The sequence below is a fragment of the Lissotriton helveticus genome, chromosome 8 (assembly GCF_964261635.1).
Source record: "Lissotriton helveticus chromosome 8, aLisHel1.1, whole genome shotgun sequence".
In the NCBI taxonomy this organism is placed as follows: Eukaryota; Metazoa; Chordata; class Amphibia; order Caudata; family Salamandridae; genus Lissotriton; species Lissotriton helveticus.
This window is the reverse complement of record NC_136069.1, coordinates 735,446,935-735,469,673: the sequence shown is the minus strand read 5'-3', so window position 1 is coordinate 735,469,673 and position 22,739 is coordinate 735,446,935. Positions and strand designations below refer to the sequence as shown.

General features: G+C 42.8%; 1 protein-coding gene across 1 annotated transcript in view; it reads left to right on the top strand.

The window, feature by feature from the left end:
* Window positions 1–22,739, top strand: part of LOC144771759 (acetylserotonin O-methyltransferase-like) — an 897,827-nt gene that overhangs the window by 744,146 nt on the left and 130,942 nt on the right. Inside the window, exon 7 of the mRNA XM_078656055.1 lies at window positions 16,685–16,807. Coding sequence (XP_078512181.1) covers window positions 16,685–16,807 — 123 coding nt within the window. The remainder of the gene's footprint in view (window positions 1–16,684; window positions 16,808–22,739) is intronic.

Below are 22,739 nucleotides of genomic sequence, written 5' to 3'. Positions count from 1 at the left end.
ATAGAGCCGCCTGCCTGCACTCGTGAGCAGCTTTTAAGTTGTAGATGGGATAGACCAAGTTGAAAGTCACAAGAGATATGCTGCACTCTCAGTAGTGGAAAATAGAGCAAAGGGGTGTGAAAATTCGGGTTTGGATGCTACAAGCAATGAAGGCCTGTCCTATTTCCACAGTCTAACAGATTATATTGAGTGGATTGTGGAGGAGGTAGCAGCGTTAAGAAAGGCGGTTGGGGATTTGTAAAGGAGGGTGAGTGAAGAATGGGCCCAGAAAGCAGCATTTCAGGCAAAAGTGCCAGTAATAGATCATGAGGGCCCCTTACCTGCAAATGTCCAGCATAATGCTTGTTTTGGTTCCCTAATATCATATGACCGCGATGTAGTGGTCACCAACAGTCAGCAGACCTACCCAGTTTCCACCGAGCAGCACAGTCAATATTCCCTAATTACATACGATGCCCCATTGACCACAGTGGTAGGTCAGTTTTATATCGAGGACCTCCCCAGGGCAGGAAAGTGGGAAGAAAGCCCAATAGAGGTGCAGTGGAGTTTGATGAGGGATGTTCCCGTACCCCTAGTCTTCTTCACACATTTGTAAGAGGGGTAGTTAAAGATGGTTTCTATACCAGAACTTGTGCCCAGACAGAAGAGACTGTAATCTACCTTGTACAAGTCCCAAACTCCCTAGTGGCAAAGGAGAAGATCACGAATCGCTTTAAAATAAGGTAATCTTTTGTCTTACAGATACACAACATTGTTACTCTATTATAAGGTAAGACATTAAGCAGGTGGAAAGAATACCTCTACTAGGGATCCCGAATGATGTGGTGAAAGTCAGTTTCTTCCAGAGAGCCATAGTAGATGGCCTAATGGCGATTGACTCTTGCACTATCCCATTTGCTAATACGTCCATTATTATTAAACATAGACTGGCCTTAGAGGAGTGCCCCAGTCTAAACGGCCCTTCACAGAAAGGAGGGCATACTGTAAAAGGGGGTACAGTTGGTGGCCATGGATGACTACAGTTAGGAGGATTGTAGTGCTTAGAGGGTGTTGAAATTACTTCTAGCCCTGCTTGGGGGAACCATTAGCTAAGTGACCTCCTTTGCTGTGGTCTACGGCCAAACACCAGGATGTGTGGGCCCCCAAAATACCATGGTTTAGTAGGTTTAGTAGGTTGTGTTGACAGCAGTAAGGGACACCACTTTGGAATATAGACCAGACCCAAATTTAATCATTGTACCCCATAAGCAGCTAACTGTCTTGGTATAGAATGTTTCTGGGATCGCTAGGATGCTTATAAAACCTGAATGGGGCAATTTTGTGAATTCTCACAATGTGATCTTATTCCAAGAAATGTAGAGCTTGACCACTCCCTACCGGTGTTAGGTATTCGTCTTATGGTATTTTCGCAATCATGCAAGGGAAAGGAAGACCTTAGGGTGGCTTAGTGATTTGGGTGAAAATTGCAAAGTGAAAATAGTCCCTGTTGATTCCCTGGAAATTGTGGAAATAGATTTCATTTTGCGCTCAGGGCCAAAAATCGGAATTTTTTATATATAATAGAGTGGGCCTCGGCACAAAGGAAACCAATACCATAGGCATTTTAAACAATGTCGTCACTGAATACACAGGAAACGCCCCTCTAATGATAGCTGGGGAATTTAATTGTTCTTTTGAGTCCCTTGCCTCTACGCCATTAGATTTGACTGAGGAGTAGGATAGCTTTTGGAAAATCCCTCAGCCAGAACTCCCAACTGTTAGATGGACCAAGAGAGGAGGATAAGTGTCTGCCCTTACGCTACAGCATGATATGAGGGCCACAAACGGCAGGTCCAAATCAAATCCCAATGTAGGAATTACTTTTTTAAAAACCTGGCTATGCTAGTAGAATTTACTATTGCCTGGTCGACCATAGTCTGTGGCCCATTGTGTCTGATATGAAAGCAGTCAAAAGCTCTGACAGCAAGCACAATGCTTTGGGTCTTTCTTTAATTAATTATGATGAGTGGGAGTCCAACACTAGGGGTCAGAGCAACTTGGGCAAGCTATCCCATAGTAATAATCTGAGAATGATTAGGTGGGATTTGGTGGAGCAAAACCCTGAGGCCCTGGAAGCTGTTAGGTCTAAAAAGCTTGAGGAGGTGGTGGTGTTGTCCAAACTCACCAGAGTGGATGTAATAAAGTAGTTAAGCAACCAAGATGAGGTACTGCATATTCATATCAAGGAAATATTGAGTCAAACAAAAGAAAGGAGGAAATGTAATGCTAAACGAGGTGGGAAAAGGCGGGCCACGGTGGCTGAGTGGTACGACCTGGAATGCTGGAAGGCCAAGGCAGAGCTCTTACATGTAGTGAATTCCAAGCTTCACCCACATATGCTGGAATGTAGAGCCAGATATATACAGGCATTAGATCACTCCAAGAAACAGTGGAAATGTTTGTTATTCTCTTCTCAAAATAGTGCCATGGTCAACAAGTTCATTTGAAAGAAAGCCACCCTTTGCCGAAACAGACCAAAGTCAGCCCTAGAGTTTACTATACAGCCATAAGAGTGGATGAGAAGAATGTATTTTTATGGGAAAATCTCCATTTGGCACTGTAGAAGTTCTTGAAATGTCACTACTAGAAACCCAGGCAGCTATTATTTCCTGTATCCCATAATCAACATGAAAAACCCACTGCCTGAAAGGATTTTTTGAAAAAAAGCTGTATATCAAGGATAGAGTGCATAAACAACAATGTCACATCCCCCCCAGGGAGGAACTACGGTGTGCTAGAGGCCAAGAAGGTTATGTTATGTTATGTTATGTTAATATAACGTTTAAAGTGCACAAATACCTGGAGGTGTCTTGGCACTGAGCTTGACCCTAAGCCCTGAAGTTTGTTCAGATGTTTCTGTATCTCAAGATAGAGGCCATTGCAATAGTCTAATTTAGATAGGACTAATGTAGTTACAACCATCCTCCTGGAGTCAGGGGGAATGTAGGGCAAGACCTTCTTCAGTTTTCTTATCAGGTAGAAGGTAGCCGACACTGTGGCATTGTTATTTGGGGAGATGGTGAGTTTACTATGCATCAGGACCCAAGGTTCTTTGCCTTTTCTACTGCTTTTGGTAACTCCCTGATTTCAGCCGGCCACCATAGTCCTTCCCATCTTGGTTGGAGATTACCAAAGATTACCACTTCAGTTTTGTCCGAATTCAATTTGAGGCAATGCCTTCCCATCCAACTGCTGATTTCCCTCATGCAGTTTTGGAACTGCATTGCAGGGGATGCTTGATTTTTATGAGTCGCAATCGCAATCTGAGTGTCGTCTGCATATGATGTTAAGTTGAAACCGAAGTGTTGGATTAAAGAAGCCAGTTCGACACATAAATCTTAAAAAAGGATGGGCTCAGCAACGAACCCTGAGGAACCCCACACGGAGCACATAAGGAGTCAATTTAAACTGGTCCAGGGTCACAGTCTGTCTTCTGTTCTTTGAGAAAGATGATATTAAAGACCAAGCCTGATCCTTAACCCCCAATTTTTCCAGGCGCTGTAGCAGTGTGTCATGAAGGTAAAACATACTGAAGGGCACTAACGACCTGAGACCATATTTATTGAAATAATTATATCAAATTTATTATAACAGTTCTCAAGGTAGAAAAGACATGATTTCATATACATTTAATAAATATTCTATAATATACAATGCGATCATGAAAACCGAGGCGCAACACTCATACTAGAACCCATTCGTACTCTCAAACAAATTCATACTCATTCATTCGCACATACACAGAAATCATACGTGGCCCACTGTCTCAGAGCATCCATTGATCTGCCCCAAAGAGTATTTAACACTGTAACAAATATCCAAGAACACAATATGCTATGTGGTTTAAATATGGTAACATACAATCACCCTTTCACTGTATCTTTTCATTGGGTGAAAATGAGTTATTAACAAGATTTGTGTTGAAACTTCTATTGATGTCACAGCTAAATAATGTTGAGGGAGACATGAAGACCAGAGGGCCCCAGCGCCGACACGCTTTTTGGTGTCCGAACCAAACTAGTGGGTCTCACCTTCTACAGGGCGCAGAAGAAATGTATTGCAGGGCGAAAGAATGGGGGCACCTGTGAAACCTGAATTTACATCAATTCAGTCTATCATTAAAAAAATCCAGGAATATTCAGATATAGTGTAGGGTAAAGGGTGTCCCGGGGTATGATAGAGACGGAAATCAGTCAGGTTATTGCAAAAGAGGGATAATCTGCAGATGGAAGCCACCAAGGCTAATAGTATCCAGGGGGTGATGAAGATGGCCACACCGTAAGGGCCTGATAAGGGGGGAAATCCCCTCTGATGGAACCAATTCACACTATCTGGAGGTTCCCTTACAGATTCACGGGATGCTTAAATGGGAAGCGCAAGAGTTATAGTTAGCTGGACATTTCACTCATACAAAACCATTGAAATTGCTCCTATATAGTTAGATGTACTAACTATATTTCGCGCACCCGCAATCCACTGCTGATGATGTCACATATTACATCATTCATGACACAGTCAGTGACATCACTGATGACATCTCACATGACATCACTGATGACATCGTCCAGTGAATGTGGTTTGCTTCGTTATTTAAATATGCCTTATATATATAGGAATTTGCATTGAAGAATGAGTGGATATATATATAAATAAATATTTGGATGGAGGATTTAGTAGCAGTGTAATTGACTGTTTACTTGACCAATTTATAATGTCTCACTAAATATAGTGGATAGTGACTAAACTGTGTGAATATCTGTATCACTTTGTCAGTTGTTGTGTAAACTGATTCTACAGTTGGTTACTAGCTATGTGAAAGTCTATATTAGTTATTGATTAGTTAACTGAGTATTTGTATGGGAGTGTGAAAGTGTGTGTGGTTCGGTGGGGGGGGGTGTGACTGTCCAAAGATGTGTGAATAGTTGATTCAGTAGATATATGAAGTTACAACTACATGTTCTAACAGTTTGGGTGAGTGAATCTCTTTATGGGTGTGGTGATGAGCAAATATATTTTTCAATGGTACATGTCCAACAAACTAGAAAAATAAAAGGCAGTGTATGTGTCAGTTGTTGTATATAAATAAGTATACATAAGACTCAATGATTGTGTGAGTGACTGTATGGATAATTGTATACTTGTAATAATGAATTTATAATTCACTAAGTATGACTTACTATCTAAATGAATAGATGAAGTGGTGTTTGTATAAGTATTTTGCTAAGTAAATATGTAAGTATGATCCACTGTTTGCATAAGTGAGTAGGATGACTTCATATGTGAATAGGATGTGTGCTGTTGTTTAATGTCGATATAGGTGTATAAGTATTTTTGATAGTCTTCTATTGTTCATTGACAGCATGTATGAGTGAATCTACAGGTAAGTGATTAGATGTGTGTATACATCTATGAATCACTGAGTGGATTTTTAAATACTTGTATTGCTGTGACAATGGATTCAAATATGATACTCTGTATTTTACAAAGAGTGATGAAAAATGTTAATAGTGTATGAAAAGGTGTATGTGATTGTCAAGTGGATGATGTCATCAGTGATGTCATTTTAGATGTCATCAGTGATGTCACTGACCATGTCATGAATGATCTAATATGTGACATCATCAGCAGTGAATTGCGGATGCGCGAAATATAGTTCGTACAACTAACTATATAGGAGCAATTTCAATGGTTTTGTATGAGTGAAATGTCCAGCTAACTATAACACCCCTAAAACTTATAGTTTTTTCAGTGAATTTCAAAGGTTTTTTAAAAGCTAATTCCTAACTATATAAGGCCTGAATCCTATGTTTTTTTCAGTGAATTTCAAAGGTTATTTAAATGATAATTCCTAACTATATAAGGCCTGAAACCTATGTTTTTTTCAGTGAATTTGCAAGGTTTTTTAAATGCTAATTCCTAACTATATAATGCCTTAAACCTATGTTTTTTTCTGTGAATTTGCAAGGTTTTTTAAATGCTAATTCCTAACTATATAAGGCCTGAAACCTATGGTTTTTTCATTGAATTTCGAAGGTTTTTTAAATGACAATTTTTAAATGTATTAATTGTTATTTTTCTTATACTGATTTACTACATTTTTGCAGGCAGGTGTTCAGAGGGCACGCCCCCTTTTTACAACGTTCTGCAGCGCAACCCCTGGCGCGTTTGCAGAGGTGGAATTAATTCCCCTTGCATAATGGGGGTCCCCGGGGGACAACTAGCCCACCAGGAGCCTCCAGTATAAGCCAGGGAGCTGCATTACAGAGAGGTGTAATGAGGCCACACCCTTTTTTACACCTCTCTGCAACGCAGCCCCTGTGCACGTTTGCAGAGGGGGAACTAATTCCCCTTGCATACTGCGGGTCCCTGGGGGCCAACTAGCCCACCTGGAACCTGCAGTATGCGCCAGGGGGCTGCATTGCAGAGAGGTGTAATGAGGCCACACCCTTTTTTACACCCCTCTGCAGCGCAACCCCTGGCGTGTTTGCAGAATAGGAACTAATTCCCCTTGCATACTGGGGGTCCCTGGGGGCCAACTAGCCCACCTGGAACCTGCAGTATGCGCCAGGGGGCTGCATTGCAGAGAGGTGTAATGAGGCCACACCCTTTTTTACACCCCTCTGCAGCGCAACCCCTGGCGTGTTTGCAGAATAGGAACTAATTCCCCTTGCATACTGGGGGTCCCTGGGGGCCAAGTAGCCCACCAGGAGCCTCCAGTATGCGCCAAGGGGCTGCGTTGCTTTGCCCTGGGGCAGTGTGGGGGGGATTGTGGACCCTCACACTTCTTTATCACTATGCCGCCGCGATTTGGTCCCCCCGGGGGGTATTTTTTGAAAAAAACAGACCAGGTTTTTTTTTTTAAATGTGGGCCTTTTTTGTCCTTGGGGGCCACCTGGGCAGGCCTAGGGGGTCATGGTGTATCTACCCTGCCCCCTTTTTGTGTTCTTCACGTTTGTTTTTCTGCTTTCTTGTGCCTTGGTCTATCTACACGCAAGCATATACACATATATATATATGCATATATATGCATTTATATATATGTATGTATATATTACCTACTGGCGGTCGCCAGTAGGTATATATAGTTAGGATTTTTTTGAATAGGGATTTCTGAAAATTCTATGTTGAATAACTTTGGCGTTGATGGACGGAATTGGCTGAAATTTTCAGGAAAATTGCACATTTTGTTTCTGAGCGTCCCCTTAAAGTTTGGGGGGGTTTCGTCAAGCGGGGGCCGAGAAAAAAGGGGGTTCCCAAAACGTGTTTTTAACATTGAGTTTTCCATAGGGCGGTTGGACTCACTTTTAGCTCGAACGGCTGAATGGATTTCCACAAAACTTGGCAAAATTGTAGGGACTGGTAGCCCGATGTGCCTTTGCTATGTCTCAAGATATATGCTCCAGTGGTTTTTACGAAAATTAACTTTGAAAAATATATATTGGGCTACATTGGGCTATATATATATGTTAGAGCCCAAATGTAGCCCAATGTAGCCCAAAGATGGCCACCAGAGACAAAAAAAAACAAATGTAGCCCAAATATCAGCCAGATGTAGCCCAACTATAGCCCAGTGACAGAATGTCCCAGAGTGTTCTAAAGAACAACTAGAGCGCTAACAGTCTTACTTATGACAAAAGTATGGCACACCTGAAGTCATCTTGATTGGAATAAAGTGTTAACACTTAAAACATTTAATTTGCAAAGGAACAAAATGAGGGGGTTCATTTTGCCATAGAAATTATGATTAGTGCTGAAGAAAGAAAAATTAGGGCACATTTTGAGTGACTTCTCAAATCCTCTTATATTTCATAAAAAAAAAAATATATATATATATATATATATATATATATATATATATATATATATATATATATATATTTTTTTTTTTGTAAATATTTTTTTTTGCCCAGGTATCGTAGAGAAAAGGAACGAGAGTGCATGGATAACCACCTGAATTCGAATTAGTTTAATGTTGCTTGAGGTATTTTAGGATAGAAGTGGCATGCACGTTTTATCGGAGCAGATGACGGGTCTGATCGGCGTGCATTTGTGTTGCTTTCTTGAGTCTGCCGAGAGATGTGAGCGTGGCGTGGATATGACCAATTAAAAATTCATGATGAGACATGTTCACTGGAAATTAAACTGCAAGCACAGGCTGCGCCCGCGAGGCTGGGACGCGCTGTGATTAAACGTGAGCTGGGAGCTAGGGCAGCTGGACAGGTGCCTCTACACCTCACAGCGAGGTAGGTACCACTTTATGGCAACTGTACATTTTTTCAAGCAGCATCAAATTAACGCAATATTCGTTTTTCAAACGAGTATTTAATGATTGCAAAATTATGTGTATGAAGCGTGCGTGAGTGCACTTATGTGCACTTGAAACTTAACAACACCCACTCATTGGCTCTTAATCTCGTCTGCTTAAATAACGCAATTGGAAATATCCAATTGGTATAACTTTCGATTTTGTTTGTGCCAGATTCCAGGCTGTTATTTCTTTCACTTTCTTTTGCGCATTATTGTATCGACGATCGTCGCTTTCACCTACCTTCACATTAAATATTGTGGAATCAGATATATAAATAATGGGTTATATTAGGCGTATATGTGTTCTTTTGGGGGTAAGTTGTGTGTAGCAGTGCACGGTGTATTTATGTTTCGTCTACAGATGGGCTGGTCTTGAGGTGAGATCGGGTCTCCTGCTGAGGGAGCGAGGGTCGTGCTCGTGACCCGCCAAATGAGGGTCTCAGAGGAAGTAGTCTACAGTGAAAATGACTCTCTATCTATCTATCTATCTATCTATCTATCTATCTATCTATCTATCTATCTATCTATCTATCTATCTATCTATCTATCTATCTATCTATCTATCTATCTATCTATCCATCTATCTATCTATCTATCTCTATCTATCTATTCACTAGAGAACAAGTACACCACCACTACAGATGCTATACAACTTATTTAAGGTAACAGAATATTTTCAATATGTGCTTCTATTCCTAGCGCCTTGAGACCCTTGCGGGTAAGTAGGTGCACTTTACCAACCCTGATTGATTGATTGATTGATTGATTTAAACCGTAAATCTTCCCCTGTCAGTGGGTGGAGTAAGGACCCTGGAGAACGCCGCATTTATCCCCAAAAAGGTGTTATTCTGACCATGAAATAAGGAACGAATAGCGTGCGGCTATTATTGTATCTGTAATTGTATGGCTTTCAGTAATTCCCTCTGCCTTGACGTGTAAAACGAATGTTTGCTTCTATAGCGCACACCCCAGGGAGAGTTCTCTCCAGGCGCTTGAAGGATCGTTGCCGCGCGGTGTCCGAGGCTGGAGTTTACTTCGGGGTTTGACATGGAGGTGGGTGATTGGTCTGCTGGTCTGATTTGGGAAATACCGAAACGGTCATTAATCTTAAGTGAAGGCAGTGTGCAAGCAGAGAGGGCAGTGTGCAAGCAGAGAAGGCAGCGTGCAAGCAGAGAGGGCAGTGTGCAAGCAGAGAAGGCAGTGTGCAAGCAGAGAAGGCAGTGTGCAAGCAGTGAAGGCAGTGTGCAAGCAGAGAAGGCAGTGTGCAAGCAGAGAAGGCAGTGTGCAAGCAGAGAGGGCAGTGTGCAAGCAGAGAGAGCAGTGTGCAAGCAGAGAAGGCAGTGTGCAAGCAGAGAAGGCAGTGTGCAAGCAGAGAGAGCAGTGTGCAAGCAGAGAGGGCAGTGTGAAAGCAGTGAAGGCAGTATGAAAGCAGTGAAGGCAGTGTGCAAGCAGAGAGAGCAGTGTGCAAGCAGAGAGGGCAGTGTGCAAGCAGAGAAGGCAGTGTGCAAGGAGAGAAGGCAGTGTGCAAGCAGAGAAGGCTGTGCTGTGTGCAAGCAGAGAAGGCAGTGTGCAAGCAGAGAAGGCAGTGTGCAAGCAGAGAGAGCAGTGTGCAAGCAGAGAGGGCAGTGTGGAAGCAGTGAAGGCAGTGTGCAAGCAGAGAGGGCAGTGTGCAAGCAGAGAAGGCAGTGTGCAAGCAGAGAGTGCAATGTACAAGCAGAGAGGGCAGTGTGCAAGCAGAGAGTGCAGTGTATAAGCAGAGAGTGCAGTGTATAAGCAGAGAGGGCAGTGTGCAAGCAGAGAGTGCAGTGTATAAGCAGAGAGTGCCGTGTATAAGCAGAGAGGGCAGTGTGCAAGCAGAAAGGGCAGTGTGCAAGCAGAGAGGGCATTGTGAAAGCAGTGAAGGCAGTATGAAAGCAGTGAAGGCAGTGTGCAAGCAGAGAGAGCAGTGTGCAAGCAGAGAGGGCAGTGTGCAAGCAGAGAAGGCAGTGTGCAAGGAGAGAAGGCAGTGTGCAAGCAGAGAAGGCTGTGTGCAAGCAGAGAAGGCAGTGTGCAAGCAGAGAAGGCAGTGTGCAAGCAGAGAGAGCAGTGTTCAAGCAGAGAGGGCAGTGTGGAAGCAGTGAAGGCAGTGTGCAAGCAGAGAGGGCAGTGTGCAAGCAGAGAAGGCAGTGTGCAAGCAGAGAGTGCAATGTACAAGCAGAGAGGGCAGTGTGCAAGCAGAGAGTGCAGTGTATAAGCAGAGAGGGTAGTGTGCAAGCAGAGAGTGCAGTGTATAAGCAGAGAGTGCAGTGTATAAGCAGAGAGGGCAGTGTGCAAGCAGAGAGTGCAGTGTATAAGCAGAGAGTGCCGTGTATAAGCAGAGAGGGCAGTGTGCAAGCAGAAAGGGCAGTCTGCAAGCAGAGAGGGCATTGTGCAAGCAGAGAGGGCAGTCTAGAAGCAGCCATGGCAGTGTGCAAGCAGCCAGGGCAGGGTACAAGCAGAGGGTGCAGAGAGCAGTGTGCAAGCATAGAGGGCACTGCGTGTGCAGATGGGGCAGAGAGAGACATGCCGCAAAAACAATAATAAATGCAATGCCAAATCTGAAAATGGATACCACTGTTTGCAATTCAAAAGTGATAACCCGGTTGGGCTCCGTCCTACCTGCATTTCATCCCAATTTATATGTAATACTGGATCAGGGTCATGTGACCCAGTCCTGTCAGTCATGCCGCGAGCCTGGGCCCCGTGCCCCGCAGCACGTGCACGGACCCCCTGGCGGGAGGCACAGGCCCGCTTGTGTCGACCTGTTTGTTTTCCTCCCCGGCTGACGGCTCAATCCCGGCCCGGCCGGGGCTGTCATTGAAACACCCCCGGCCCCATGTCCCCGGCGCTTCCCCCCTTCCACAAAGGGCCGGGCATGGGGGCAGACCGGGGCCCCGTCCCTTCCTTTCAGGCCACAGAGTGCTGCTTCCCCAACAAGCATGGCTCCCTTTGTGCACATGTGCAGTCTGTGGACGGGGCCTGTGCGTAGGGGGGGGGCATTGCACCCAGGGCCGCCCGCACCGCGGCGCTGCACCTGCTCGGCCCCCGTGTTCGGCCTCAGTACTCACGGGTACCCCCCCACACTACCCCCCCCACACACACACACACCTAGCTTCGCTGCCGCACACGTGGAACCCGAGCACGCCACTTGTTCGGTTACAAATGCAGTGTGTGAATAGACACGAGCTGGGCCCAAAGAGGCGCCGAGGAGTGCACACCGAGCATCCTCACAACACCCCGCCCTCTTCGCTGTGTCTGTGTGACCAGCTCCCTCTGGGGACCAAGAATCGAAGTTTACACGCACTCACCAACACACACGTGTACCCACAGCCTCTCGCCCCATACACGAGGAAGGTTGAAAAGCTGAGTCTCGAACCTGGGACCTGGGGGTACGCACAGAATTGCAAGTGCCTGAAAGAAGTGCACGTGGTAACCAACTGGAGATACCTTAGCGGTGAGCACTCAACCCACCGAGCTGTCTCGCCGAGTGTGTTATTTTGCTAATGTGCACATTTCCCACTATATCAAATATACTTTCTCGTATGGGTTAACAACCCTCTCCTCACTCACCGCTCACTAGCATGAGGTTGGGACCCCCCCGCCCCTATTGGCGAAGGTGACATGTGAGTGGGAGAGGGTAACCCTGCTTCGAAATAGACGGACTGGCTGCGCGGAGATCACTTGCTTTAGCCCCGCAGGTCGATCTCCACGCAGCATTGTGCGTGACTCGCACGTGCGCCAGCAGGAGTCTCTGTTCATTAAAAAACGCTCGGGTTTAATTTTTCGAGTAATTGCGTAAAAGTGTCACCGTTGGTTCAAAGAGTGAAGCAGCTGCTTCGGCTGTAGGCAACTTTCCGAGCAACATGATACACCCACGCGCGCCCGCGCACACCCACCGCTCACACCCGCACCGCCTACACAGGCACACTCATTACTCACACACGCACACTCAAGCGTGCACTAATAACCACACTCACATGCACGCAGCACTATACCCCTTTATACACAACCACTCTAGCACCCACCTCTCGTGTGAGCTTGTTACAAATACACTCACACACAGATCACCCACACTTTCATGTACCAACACACACACCACCCTCACGCACAGGCACACGTACGCACACTCATCACTCACAGAAAAGCAAACACTAATGCACACGACAGTTGTACAGGCAACTATTGGCTCGCAAACTCTGATACACCACGCATGCACACAAACACACACACACCACAGGGTGCAACGCTGGCCCCTACATCTCCCATGGTGCAGACGGCTCTGCAATGCAGGGGACCCCATTATCAACGTAAACTCCATGCATATGGTCCCTCACAGCATTCTGTGGGTGGGGAGGGGGGTCATCTTCGTTTCAACCGCGTCACACACTGATGACCTACAGATTCACATACCCTCACTTACCATACGCGTACAAATACACTCACACACACACAACTCACTCTGTCTCACACGCCACTCGCGTGTTTACAGTGTACACACAGTTTATTATGCTCAGCTACGCGTGCACTCGCACACTCAGAAAAACGATTCCCTTATAAACGTGCACCAATTCGGAAATATTTCAACCTCACCAGACGAAACGAATGTGTGTGTTTGTGTGTGTGTGTGTGTGTGTGTGTGTGTATATATATATATATATATAGTGTGTGTGTGTGTGTATGTATGTATATATATATATATAAATATATGTGTTTGTGTGTATATATATATATATATATATATATATATCACTGAAAAAACCATAGGTTATAGACCATATATAGTTAGGAATTAGCATTTACAAAACCTTATTTTACTCACACAAAACCATTAAAATTCGCATATATAGTTAGTTGCACTAACTATATATCGCGCACCCGCAATCCACTGCTGATCATGTCACATATTACATCATTCATGACATGGTCAGTGACATCACTGATGGCATCACTGAGGACATCTCAAATGACATCACTGATGACATCACTGATGACAACATCCAGTGACTGTATGTTTCTGTAAAGTTAAAATATGTCTTACATATTGAAGAATGAGTGGATGTATAAGTGTCTGTATGAAGGATTTAGTAGGTGCATGACTGACTGTAAGAGTGAGTGATTAAATGTGTCTCACTGAGTGCATGGGTTAGTGACTAAACTGTCTTAATTTGTACATCATTATGTCTGTTGTTCTGTAAACTGCTGCATGTGTTGATCAGTAGCTATATGAGTAACTATATGGGTTATTCATTGGTTGCCCAAGTATTTGTATGGGAGACTGAGTGTGTGTGTGGGTGGCTGGGAGGTGTATGACTCTGTGCATAGATGTGTGAGCAGTTGATTCACTAGATGTATGGGTTCAAAAGTGCATGTGGAAACAGCTGTATGGGCGGTTGACTGTGTGCATGAGTGTATTGGTGAGTGAATGGATATCTCAGTGCTACATGTCAAAGTAAGTACATATGTCAAACACAGTACATGTGAGAGTTGACATATATAAATAACTGTGCATAAGAGCCAGTGAATGTGTGAGTGGCTGTATGGATCATTGTGAACTTGTATCAGGGATTGTATAAGAGAGTAAATATGTGTTAGTATATGTTTGAATAAGTAAGGTGTGTATAACTGTATAGTTGAGGAAATGGAGGTGTGATTGATTCTTTGCATGACTGACTAGGTGTGTGAGTAACTCCATGGATGAGTGACAGTCTGTGAGTGTCTGTTTACACTGAGTGTATCTAAGGTTATATTAGAGTCTGAAGAGGTTCATCGTATTATCACATGAATGATGTCATCAGTGATGTGATCAGTAATGTCAAATGAGATGTCATCAGTGATGTCATCAGTGATGTCATTTGAGATGTCATCAGTGATGTCATCAGTGATGTCATTTGAGATGTCATCAGTGATGTCATCAGTGATGTAATTTGAGATGTCATCAGTGATGTCATCAGTGATGTCATTTGAGATGTCATCAGTGATGTCATCAGTGATGTCACTGACCATGTCATGAATTATGTAATATGTGACATGATCAGCAGTGGATTGCGGGTGCGCGATATATAGTTAGTGCAACTAACTATATATGCGAATTTCAATGGTTTTGTGTGAGTAAAATAAGGTTTTGTAAATGCTAATTCCTAACTATATATGGTCTATAACCTATGGTTTTTTCAGTGAATATATATATACATACATATATAAACATATATAATCTGCATATCTATATAAATACAAATATAAATGCATGCATACATATACATATATGCATACATATGCATGTTATTTACATGAAAGTTTGAAAAACACTATTAAAAGCAAAGCTAAAAAAGCCACCTCATTACAAACAGAATGGCTTTAACTTAAACGAGGACGAGATCTATTGCATTTTCAATTCTTGTTTACTTTGGTTCCATCAAGAAGGCATTCAGATGTGTCACACATTTGCCATAAATTCTGAATGTTAGCACTCTAGTTGCTCATTATATCACTGTAGTAAAGCTACTGCTCACCAGGGAAGTCTGCTGCTGGTATTCAAAGTGCATGTTTCAGTCTGCATGTCAGAATTTTTGTAATGAAATAGAAGAGGATTTGAGCACTAATCATACTTTCTATGGCAAAATGAACCCCCTCATTTTGTTCCTTTTTAAATTAAATGTTTTCAGACTTACCACTTCATTCCAATCAAGATGGCTTTCTGGTGTGCCATACTTTTGTCATAAGTAAGACTGTTAGCATTCTAGTTGTTCTTTAGAACACTCTGGGAGATTCTGTCATTGGGCTACATCTGGGTGATATTTGGGCTCTTTTGTCTCTGGTGGCCATCTTGGGAGACTGCATGTCAGAATTTTTTAATGAAATAGAAGAGGATTTGAAAAGTCACTCAAAATGTGCCCTAATTTTTCTTTCTGCAGCTCTAATCATACTTTCTATAAAATATACCCCCTCATTTTGTTCCTTTTTAAATTAAATGTTTTAAGAGTTACCACTTTATTCCACCCAAGATGGCTTCAGGTGTGCCATACCTTTGTAATAAGTAGGACTGTTAGCGCTCTAGTTGTTCTTTAGAACACTCTGGGAAGCTGCAGTAGAACACAAAGGAATCAACTGACAGTCTCTGTCCTTGTTGGATGTACATGTTTTACTGAGAATGTCAGACTTCATTCTCACATGACTGAGAAAGATAATGTGAATTTACAGAACATATGCTTTCAGTTTAGCTTATAGATCCCCTTCCAAACCACTGTGGGAAAAGCAAGAGGTAATAGTTTTCTTTCAAACATGATTCATGATATCCCAGCAGAAGGCTTTTTCACATGGTAAAATCACCTTAGAGCACACCACAATTCCTAAAATGAGTATGGTACCATCAACAAATGATTTATAATGTAACTAAAGTCCTAAAACCTTCTATTAACTGCAATGCTTTTTATTGCGGTGCAATATGTATATTGGTCCCAAGATGGCTGCCAACACTTCTTGGATGAAGAATTTGAATTTTGAAAAAAAAAAAATGTTTGCCTTGGGGGTCCTTGTGGGACCCCCTGAGCAGGCCTAGGGGGTCAGGGTGCTTCTACCCTGCCCCCTTTTTTAGTTCTACATATTTGTTTTTCAGCTTTCCTGTGCCTCAATCTACCGTGGTACAAGATGGCTGCCAACAATTTCTGTTTTGGAGTGTTGACAGACATTGGCAGCCAATCAGAATGCAGTTCGTACTCGGGAAGGTTCAGAGTACAGTAAGCTTATAGTAAGCTTACAGTAAGCTTATATAGATATATATGTGTTTTTGAAGTTAATTTTCATAAACACCACTGGAGCAATTTTCACCAAATATAGAAAAGGCAATTCTGCGTACCAGTCCCTACAATTTTGCAAAGTTTGGTGTAATTCCATTCAGCGGTTCGAGCTGTAGCCTTGTCTATGCATCCTATGGAAATTAACATGGGGAAAACACATTTTGAGACCCCCCTTTTTTCTTGGCCCTCGCATGACGAATCCCCTCGAAACTTCCAGGGAAGAAGCGGAGCGGAGCTGGCCTAAATGTTTGAAAATTACACGCAAATTCCTCAACCAGCGCCAAAGTTATTCCCAATAGAATGTTGCGGATTTCCTTTGGTAGCTAGGTCCTAACTATATATACCTACTGGCTATCGCCAGTAGGTAATATATATATATATATATCACAATGTACTCTGCTTCTCGTTCCCATTTCACCGTAACACCACCATATATATATGATAAATAAGAAGAATAGAACCTCAAATGTTGATTATAATCATGCATACGTGTCAAAATGTATGCCTAAGTCATATTTTCATTTTAGGAGACTTCTTTGAAGATCCATTTCCAGAAGCTGATTTATACATCTTTGGTCGGGTCTTCCATGACTGGAATGATGACAAGTGCCTGCAACTTTTATCAAAAGTTTATAATTCCTGCAAACCAGGTACTATATTTTTCCTTTCAATTCCATGTATAAATTAAAAGTTATAACATGCAATTGAAAAGGCATGAACGAAAAACAAATGTAGGACATTGATCTAGTTTAGGCTATGTTTGTTGAAGATAATGAGAATGTACTGGGTGTCATTTTAGCAAATGTACCAACCATGACCACCAAAGGATGACAGTGTATGAATCATTGTTCCACCATAAAGCTCACTAAAAATGCCATATGACTATAATATTGTGGTCAAATACCAAAAGCACAAAACTGTGTGGCCAAATCATGGAGGGTAAGCATATTATAGTATGCTGCTATATCAAAGTTTAAAATATTGTTCACTTTAATGGTGTTTCCTATTATTATATTATTGGATTGCTTTATGTTTTTGTTTTATTATTTATGCTATTGTGAAATTAATTTTATTGTATTATTAATGTCAGGTAGCTATGCATTTATTACCTGTTCGGTTTTGTGGGGTGTTGGGTGGGACATGCTTTTTTAAGTATGTATTCATTTGATGAACAACTTGTTAATTTGTTATATATGTTAATTGTAATTTAATTGTTCACATTTGTAATACGTTTTTTAGTTAACTATTAATCTTTTATTTTGTGTTATTGGATTCATACTGGGGATTGGGTGGGCATTTTTTAATAATAATACATTTATTATTTTTAATTGGTTAATTTCTTGATTTTGTTATAGCTTTTCATTTTCAAATTTTTTATTTTACTTTTTTTAATGTATCGAATTGTAAGTTCAAGTTAGATTTTTGGGTGGGAATATTGACTAGGGAGAGATTGTTGAGTTTTAAATTTAAAAATTAGATGTAGTGTAAATGGAAGTGAGCAAATCTTTTAAGTATAATACTTTAATCAAAATGTTAAACCCTCAATATGTATATTATGCAAAGAAGTTGTTTAGTTTTAAACATAAAAAAATAGTTTTATAAATAATTACTTTATGGCAGATTATTTTTAAAACTTTATTTGTACGTTTCAAATATAATACAAAAAAAATCAAAGGGCTACATACATTTCATATCAAAACTGACTATGGTATGGTTCAGGCAAAATATTTTTTTTTATAACACAGCATGTATATAAGAAACAATTTATAGCAGACATGGGTGGGACCTGAATCATAATAAAGACAATGTCTTCCAGCAGTGCATGCATGGTGTGTAAGCATGTAGCGTCTGACCCTAATCTCAGTGTGTGAGGGATTAATGTGAGTCGTCATCTATGGATAACAAATATTCCTTAAGAGGTTACCAGATATCATTGGGCCTTGAGGAAGGGGGTTGCAGCGAGGCAGGCTTCACTAGTGGAGTCACAATATACCATGCTATCGAGCCATGCCTTTAAAGTGGGGCGGGTCCCGCTTCCTCAGTGCATCACCACTTCTCTTTTGGTTAACAGTAGTGTTATAGCTGTGTACCTACAAACTGGTTTAGCGATATCCACTACATAGCCCAGTAGTGCCATAAGGTGATCTGAGTGTAGTGTGATGTGGGTCATTAAGGAGAGGCAGTCGAATATCACACTCCAGTAGGCCCCAATAAGCGGGAAAATCCATTTAAGGCTTTGAGTGTGTTGCATTTCGGGCAGTTGAAGATCCTGGCGGGGTCTATTTTAGCAAGAGTAGAAGGGGTTATATAGGCCCAGTGTAGGAACTTAAATTGTAGTTGTTTGTGTCGATGGTTTGGGGAAACAAACCCAATCTGTGCCCAACATTAATACCATTATTTGTCAGTTAGTTCCCGACCCAAGTCTCTCCCCCATCGTACCCTGGTCTTCTCATCATGAGAAGGCTGTAGCGACATGCAGGCCTTAAAAGTTTGGAGATCAATCTCCCCCCAAGTTTGATATCAATAGGGTCAATGGGGAAACGTTGTCAGGAGCAATGGGAAATGAGGGAATACAGGCACAGAAAGTGGCATGTAGGCGGCACATGAGAAAAAGATCCATATGTGTTGCCTAGGAGAATCGAACATCATCAGTGTGGGAAAGTGTATGACTATTAGGGAAGAGATCTCCCATCATGTATACGTACATTTTCAGAACATGTATTGCACCACAGGTTCAATGGTAAGAGGGATCCATGTATTGTTCAGGCCTGAAAGAAGTGAATAATTTAGGGGGCCTGTTCCAAATAGGCAGGTACGTTTCTTCCATGCCCAGCATGTGGTGGAAAGTGTCTGTATATCTTGTGGGTCAAGTTTGATTCCTCCCGGTATTACAGCAGATAGCAGAATGTCCTCCGCTTGGTCTTTTTCAGGTACGGAAAAAGAAAGTCTAGCATCTGAGTAAAAATAGTGGGAGGCAAACTGCCTCTGCGATGCTAGATAAAACATTTGAAAGTCAGGAACACCAAAGCCACCTCTGTCATAAGGGAGTACAAGTGTGTATCCCATCGGATATGTGGCAGCCGATCCCCCCATTTAAGTCGCAGCAAAAGACCCCAAAGTGTGTGAAAAAATGAGTTAGGCAGGGGGATTGGGATGTTAAAAACCAGATACAAAAAATGTGGAAGCACATTTTAATTATTGCTATCTCACCCGCCATGGAAAGGGGGAGTCTGATCCCATCTTTCAACCTGTACCATGTGTTTATCGACGACCAGCCCATAATTCTGACAGATCACCTGCTCTTTATCCCCGTGATGTATTATACCAAGATATTTAGTGATCTTGTCACACCACTAGATATGGAATTCAGACAGTGTTGCTGAGGTGGAGTCGGTTAGTGGAAACAGTTCAGATTTCACCCAGTTGATATGGAGGCCTGAAAATCCCCCAAACCTGATAATCTTCCATAATAATAGGAGCAAGACTGTGGGTGGGTTGGCGAAGGAATAGAAAGATATCATCTGTGTACATGGAGTTGAGGAGAGGGCCATGTTTGAAACAGAGGCCACTGTGCAAATGTTTTTCTTGCAAGTGGCACACTAACGGGTCCATGGCAATGATGAAAAGTAAGGGCAACAGTGGGCATCCCTGTTGTTTACCCCTAACATTTTGAACTAATGTGTAATTGAACTATTCACCCAGACCCAGGCCATTTGTTGGGAGTATAGGAGCTTGATCAGTGCTATGAAGCCTCTAAAGTTCTGCAGTGCTGCCCAAAGGAATGGCAACTCCAAGGAGTCATAGCTTTTTCGGCATCAAGCTGGGCGATAGGTGCGGGGACCTCTACTGAAACTCTGGTAATGACGGCTAATACCTTGCAAAGGCTGTAAGATATAGATCTGTGAGGGGCAAACACTGATTAGATCGGGGAGATGATCTGGTCCAGAAGTAATGCCAGCCATATGGATATCATTTTAGCTAAGATTTTATTAGCAACATTTATTAAAGATAGGGGTCTATAGGAGGTACACAAATGTGGGTTTGTGCCATGTTTTAATATAAGTGTAATTACTGCTTCACATAATGTGGGTGGCAGCCCTCTGGCCTCCAGGGCCTCAGCATGCATATACAAAAGATGTAGAATGAGAATGGACTTATATGTTTTATAAAAAATACCCAAGACAACCTCCAGGACTTTGAGTTGTCTAGTGAATCGATAGCTTGCGCAGCTTCCTCAGCTGAGAAGGGCTCACTTAAAAATTGATGCTGCGCATCTGTGATCCATGGCATTGTGACCTCATTCAGGTATTTAGCTCCGGTAACCTTATCCCCCACAAGTTTAGTGGGGTGCAACCATTCATAATAAATGAACACCGAGTGCAACGGTCTTAGTGACCCTGCTATTATTGTCTAGTATTAATTCTGGTATATAATCAGGGCCTCGGTGCGGATGGAGGAGGAACGCCGGAGTACGTCCTGGGTGTTCACCCTCTCACTATCTGTGGGCTCAGGCACATTTCCCCAAGTAGTTCACTTCCCTTTCTGCCAGGGCACAAAATGTATTCATCAATACTGATTTCAGGTGTAAATTGGTACTTCCAGGTGGCTGCACGCTGAACCTATCCAAGAACTTCAGCTCATACTCCACACATTTAGTACTATTGCGGGTGTCGCGGGGGACAACTGCATGCTTCGAGATAAATTTATCCTGAATGTATGCTTTGAAAGCGTCCCATTAAGTGGCCTGTCATGACAGCGATCATCTGTTTAAGTCAAAGTATTCCAATCTGGCATCTCTAAACAACGCATCGATCTCTAAACTCAGAGTGAAACACTGCATCCGTAAGAGCACTATCTTTTCTCAAGACCACAGCCAAACTGAAAATTAAGAGTTTGTTTAGGTCTGTCCGTCCCCAGCAGAATGGTGTTGGCATCGAATCTGCTCATGATGGATGAGAGATTGTGAAAGAAGGCAGGATCGTACACATTAGTGACACACACATTCACAATGAGTAGTATGTGGTCAGATAAGCTCCCAGTAAGAACCAAGTATCAACCTTATCTACGTGACTAGCATGGAAATAAAAGGAGACACTGGGGGGATAAGGGTGCAAACTCCCCTTGAATAGGTACTGTAGCCAGAGAAGTGCCTGTGCAACCCCCAGGATTTGGCAAACACAGGAAAATATTTTGGCGGAAGGTGTGTCTCTTGGAGGAAGGTGATTTTTACCCCGTGACTATTAAGGTATGCCAGCACCTGCTTACTTTTTCGAGAATTGTTTAAGCCCTGAATGTTCTATGTCAGACATGTGATCTCAGCTAGTGGGCCCTGCCCTGTCATTGCATCTACTGTAATAAAGGGTGTAATGGCATGGTAGCAGTGTTTACATGTGTAGGTGTTTATAAGTGTGAGTCAGGAAGGAGAAAGAAACAGCACAAACAATCCCCAATATGAATAATCACCCACCTCCTACCACCCACACAGGGCATCCCTTGCTCAGTGAATCCCTGAAGAATCAAGAAACTAACACAAATCCCAATAAACATATTAGTAGATCCCATGGGGGGCAACGCTCAGCCCATCAGAGCCCTGTGAAAAGTAACTGCTAGGGAAATGGTTAAACACAGACAGCTATTGAGTCAGTCCAAGCCAGAACAAACAAGGCAGGGTATGCAGGATATACCCAAGCAGCCATCCAAGTAAAGTTGTGAGTTCAGAGGCAGAGAGTTAGCCAGGAGGGAAGTGATCCGCTTCTTGAGAGTTCTGCATGGTATCCAACATACGGTCAGGAGTGGACTGCAGGGATACCGTGTTACTGGGCTTCAGTGACTTGCAAAAGTGAACGCCTCCCACAGAGTCAAAGATTCGTACCTTACCCTCGACATCCACCCTGAGCCTAGCTGGGTATAGCATTCCATATTTTAAGTTTTTTTGCAGAGTAGTGGTTTGACATCTTTACATTTGTAATGTGCCTCCTGCACCATCAGTGTTAAAATGGGGTACAAAGAAATGGCAGAGCCTTACTACTGCAGGGAGCCCTGCTCCCGAGCCAATCTGAGTGCTGTATCCCTGTCTCTACAATTCAATAAGTGTGTGATTATGGAACTAGAGGGTGCCCCATTGTGGGGGCCTAGGACCCAGCAATCTGTGCGCACTCTCCCCACAAAAGTATCTGTAAAGTTTTAACACTCAAATAAATCAATAAGGAGCCGCTCTGCAAAATGGTCTGGACGTCCCATATGTGTAGACCCTGCAATACCTTTAATGTAAATATTGTTCCTGAATGATCTTGCTACAAGATCTTCCTTCTTAATGGGGACAGTCTTGAGGAGTCGCTCTATTTTGTCTAGATGTTTCGTGAGGAATGTGGTGCCATCTTCTAAAACCACTATCCGCTGCTCCACTCCATCCAGGCGAGTCCTGTTGAGCCACATTTTCCTTATGACGCCTGCTGCATGTTCCTCGGCATTGTACTCAGATCCTCTCTCCTATGTGTCAGATGTAGATTTGGGCCTGTTGGACTGCCTGGTCCTTTCAAACGGGAGTTTTCGCTGTTTAGGGCCCCCCTTACCCATATTGAT